General features: G+C 36.2%; 1 protein-coding gene across 1 annotated transcript; it reads right to left on the minus strand.

Annotated features, from left to right (window-relative positions):
• Positions 1-3590: 3590 nt before the first annotated feature.
• Positions 3591-4087, minus strand: LOC111907166 (uncharacterized). The gene is made up of 2 exons (XM_023902966.1): positions 3958-4087; positions 3591-3901 (listed from the first exon to the last, which is right to left on the minus strand). Exons 1-2 carry the CDS (start codon positions 4085-4087, stop codon positions 3591-3593), a joined length of 441 nt encoding a protein of 146 aa, XP_023758734.1.
• Positions 4088-4810: the final 723 nt, after the last annotated feature.

The following is a 4810-nucleotide window of genomic DNA, read 5'->3' on the forward strand; positions in this document are numbered from 1 at the left end:
TTACTCGAAAAATAGTATGCATTTCTCATATGAGAATATCACTATATAAATGTAATGGAGAATGTAGATTTACCGTAGTATTGTATAAAATACACTACGGATGCATTAACTACCTTAAAACCAAACTATTAATTAAGGTTAAAATGTGATTAGGTTATAGCGATGCTTGATAGACTAGTATAAAACACGGAGTTCTTCAGACGTCAAAAATGACATGACAATTGTCACCTGTGACCTACAGGTCCCATTGTAGCTATCAGCAAGGTGTGGGATGGTCAATCCCGTATAGATCTATACAGAAACTCACGCTCTCCCTCCAGAAGACTCTGGTTACAAAACGTGACATAGAAAGTATATTGCTATGCCATGAAATAGTATCTCACATGTTAGTTATCTTGTTCTTGTTATAGTATGCAAGTTCTTCTTGTTCTTGTAAATGAATATCATACTTTGTAATGACTAGAGATAGTATGTATGTATTGACTCATGTATTGTTTCTCTATTCTAGAAATAGTATGTAGTGATCCTCTAAACTATACCTATTATAGTTTACTAGTATGTTTGTTTGAACAGTTATCAATTTGTAGAATAGACTCAATTGCCCAACATAAGCAACTGAGTTAAGTATATTCATTGAAAATGAGGTTTAATATCCAGGCATATATTTAGCAAGTATAACTATGATTTAACTGACAGTCGGACTAGTGATCCACCCCTAAGCCCACAACCAAAAAAGGAACAGGAGTTACGGTATTTAGCAATAGTACTAAGTCCGTTAAAGCATACTTATACATAAATATGTACACGAATATGATTTTGATATAAACATAAATCTAAAAATACTTTTTAAGAGTTTTAAAGTGATTTCAACAACATTTGAGTGTAAGAAATCCTTTTGTTTGTTTGTTTCCACATGTAAATGCTTAACACAAATATATTGTGTTCTACTTGTATTCCCCCCTAAAAAGCATTTAAAAAGGTAAATTGTAGGGGTATGAACTCACCTTAAGTAGGTGATTCGATGGAGTGTTTGATGTAGGATGATAGTTTCTACTAGTTTGCTCCCGGGACAAAACCAAGTCCTAAATAGCAATTCATGCGACATATTGGCATGAAATTAGTGAATAAAGCTTCAAAGTGTTAAGGAAACAACCTAGAATGTAAGTAATACTTATAAAAGTAGTGATAGAATCGAAATCGAGTGACTGCTTGGAGTTCACGGTTGGCTTCGGTGTTTACGGCCGTAATCAATTCACAGCCACTTGAAGATTCAAGTGTTTTCGGCTGTAAACTCAAGTGTGTGATCTTGGTGTTCTCGGTGAAACCAAGGAGATTCAACTGTTTATGGTTATAAACTAAGAAAGAAAAAACATCATAAATGGTCCCTGTGGTTTCCCAAAATCTGAAGTTTAGTCCTTGTGGTTTAAAAACGTCATAAATGGTCCCTGTTTTTTCAAAACTTTTGATGTTTGGTCCTTTTTGCTAACTTCGTTAAGTTTGTCCGTTAACTGAAGGGTATTTTCGTCATTTCACCACCACAAGGACCATTTATGATATTTTCAGTTATTTTTTTTAAAAGAAAAAACTAAATATAAGTATTTAATATATAATCTCTCTCTCTCTCTCTCTCTCTCTCTCTCTCTCTCTCTCTCTCTTTCTCTCTCAGGTGCCCTGTTCTAGAAAAGCGACATAGGTACTTCCGGTGAGTACCATTCCATTACTGACCATTGATTTCTCCATCCTAAAAACACCACACATGTCTCCTCCCTTTATTCCAGAAACATCACACACGACCCCCCTTTTCCCTACTGTCATCTCCAACCAAAGCAACCTTTTGTCACCGACGATCTTGAACCCAATTCGTCTCCAACTGTTTGATTTGACAAAGTTCCGGCTGTTTGAGACAAGATAAGAGGAGATAAGAGTTCATTACAATCCTTAACCATATGCATGATTAACCAAACAAACTAAGAATCAATTGATATCAATCACAGTCAAACAAATCCAATAGTCAAACAACCCAAGAATCCAACAGAGCCGAGAATTAAAGAAGCAAGTCGATAATGAAAATAGTTAAACAAAGACTAGAATCAAATTTATAGGAGGAGCTATCGATTTTAATTCCTGTAAACAGACAAACCAAGAATCAAACACAGTCAAACAAAACCAAAACTTTAAGACAAAACTTCATTTTGGATGGAAGAGGAATCAAAAAATTAACCAAGAACATTAGGTACCGATTTGTGTGTGCGTGTGGGTTTTTAAATTATTCCTTAGATGATCAGACAATCATCAAGATGATCAGAGGGGGTAAAGAGCCTGGTTGTAGATAGGGAGGAAGGCATACCCATTAAATTTGTAGAAAAGACGAAAAGGAAAATAGGAGGAGTGGCTTTGATCGAATAAAAAATATTGAAGAGGGAGGGAGGGCATACCTGTAATGTAACTGAATCGGAGGATTGGAGCTCAATTTCTTCAGAAGATCGCTATTTTCCAAACCGGTAACCCTAGGTTTAGCCAATTTTTCATCTGGATTGAATTTCTTAACACATATAGGCACTTTATTAGCTTGATAAGAACCAGAAGGAAGATTCGAGGTCAAAATAGTAACCAATTTTGAGCCTAATTTTTCTTTATCCAATTGTCCTTCCAATAACGTAGAAACATCGGGATCAAGATTTAGAGGGAAACCCTCCATAAAACCAAACGACAACTAGGTACAAAAATAGAGAAGAAAATATGGGTCGTGATGGGAGCTGGTCCGATGGAGCGATGCAAGCAGTAACAACAACACATGTGAGAATGTTTGGCTAGCTCCGATCAACAACAAAGAGTGAGAAACACGATGGTGGCGGTGGCTGGTGATATAAGAACGAGAGAGAGAGAGAGAGAGAGGGTATAACCCCGTTGCATATTATTATTATTATTTTTATAAAATAAAAGAAAACATCATAAATAGTCCCTGTGGTAGTGAAATGAAGAAAATGTCCGTTGGTTAACGGATAAAACTTAACGGAGTTAGCAAAAAGGACCAAACATCAAAAGTTTTGAAAACACAGGGACCATCTATGAGGTTTTTAAACCACGGGGACTAAACTTCAGATTTTGGGAAACCATAGGGACCATTTATGATTTTTTTCACTAAGAAATAAAGGGTGTTTGATCGAAGAAAATAAGACCACTAGACGCTCTTATCAAGATCCAAAGGTAGATCAAAAGATCATCAGATGATAGTTGAGAAAAAGCTAGGGGTTTTTGGTTGAAGATTTTGAGGGAAAAAATTTCAGTTTTTGGTTAAAAGTGTAGAAGTGAGGAATATCTCTGTTAAACATATACTTATATGGTAGAGTTTGCGTTCCAAAGGAGTTCACATCCGCAAACCGAAGGTTGACGGCCCAAAGCGAGTTTACAGCCGAGAACGAGGTTTTCGGTTCCGAGGCATTTACGGTTGCGAAGGGTTGTTGGTTCCAGCGAGGTTCCTCGGATTTTAAGTGTTTTTAACATGTAAAGGCTATTAATCTAACCTTATGATTACATCAAAGAACAAGTTTGACTTTAGTTGACCAAGTTTGACTTTTACAAGATTGAAATTACGGGTCGTCACATAAATCATCACCCTGCTCGAAGTCAAAGGCTAATTCATCATCATCAAATCCGGATAAATCACCACCTTGATCCATATTAGCTGCATCATCATCCTCATCATCATCAAAGTCAAGCACATCATCCCCTATATTCATCACATCTTCATCTTCATCATCATTCTCATCATCATTTACCTCCACATTTGTCATCGCTACATGTTCCTCGGCAATAATTGCAACGGGAGGAACAAGGTCTTCTTCATGCTTAGAAGAGGTAATAACATAATCTTCATCATCTTCATTGTCTAAGGAGCTTTCTGAATCGGATGATTCATTGATCTTTGCAAATTAGCCAAACTTCTCCGGTGGGTACTTTCCTTGAAATACGAATTCCGTACCCTTGTGTTTTGTTTCATGAGGCCAAAAGTATTAGAACCCAAAGACTTCAAGTCCAATGATTCACCTCTTCTTTCTAACTCCGGATATTTATTGTCAAATATCATCTAGAGAAATCTTAGGAACATTAGAAACTTATCCTTCCTTTTTCCTTCTAAATTGCTCATCATCTCATTCCAAATGTATCTTGAAAAGTTGAACTCAAGACCCATGAAAAAAGCAGCAATAGCACCAATGTTCAATAAGGAAATCTCATCAACACCAGATTTCCTGCCTAAGATGTTGATTATGAAGGAGTGAGCAAGAAATCGCCAGTAAGGAGGTAACAACTTCTTCACGGTAGGTGCAAACACTCCTTCGTAGCCCTAACTCAATAATCTCTTCAGTTTGTTCCATAGAAATCTTAATTTTAAACCCTGGCTGGTCATTAATTTGTAGCACTTTGCGAATAGTTTGCTCAGACACTACAATCTTCTTTCTTTGAATAGCCGATTCCACTATGTCTTCACCATCTCCTCTTTTATTTACAGAAGCCTTGTTCCAAAACTGTTTCACTAAATCTTCACAAATGATGGGATTTGACCGGAAGGCATGTGCAAGACAGTATCTCTTAAGTCCATGAATCATAGACCTAAATTCTTGGTGTGCTACTGGAGGATCAAACAAGAAAGCAACAATGTTGTGGTTATCCGCAAATTTTAAGTCGGCCATTTGTTCTGCACCAAACAAGCCAACTGAGAAAACTAATGATTTAATCAATTAAAATTAAGTTTTCTTAATTATCAATTGATTAGTTCTTAATGAAATATTATTTAAACGAAAAACAATTT

This window comes from Lactuca sativa, chromosome 2 (genome assembly GCF_002870075.4).
Source record: "Lactuca sativa cultivar Salinas chromosome 2, Lsat_Salinas_v11, whole genome shotgun sequence".
In the NCBI taxonomy this organism is placed as follows: domain Eukaryota; kingdom Viridiplantae; phylum Streptophyta; class Magnoliopsida; order Asterales; family Asteraceae; genus Lactuca; species Lactuca sativa.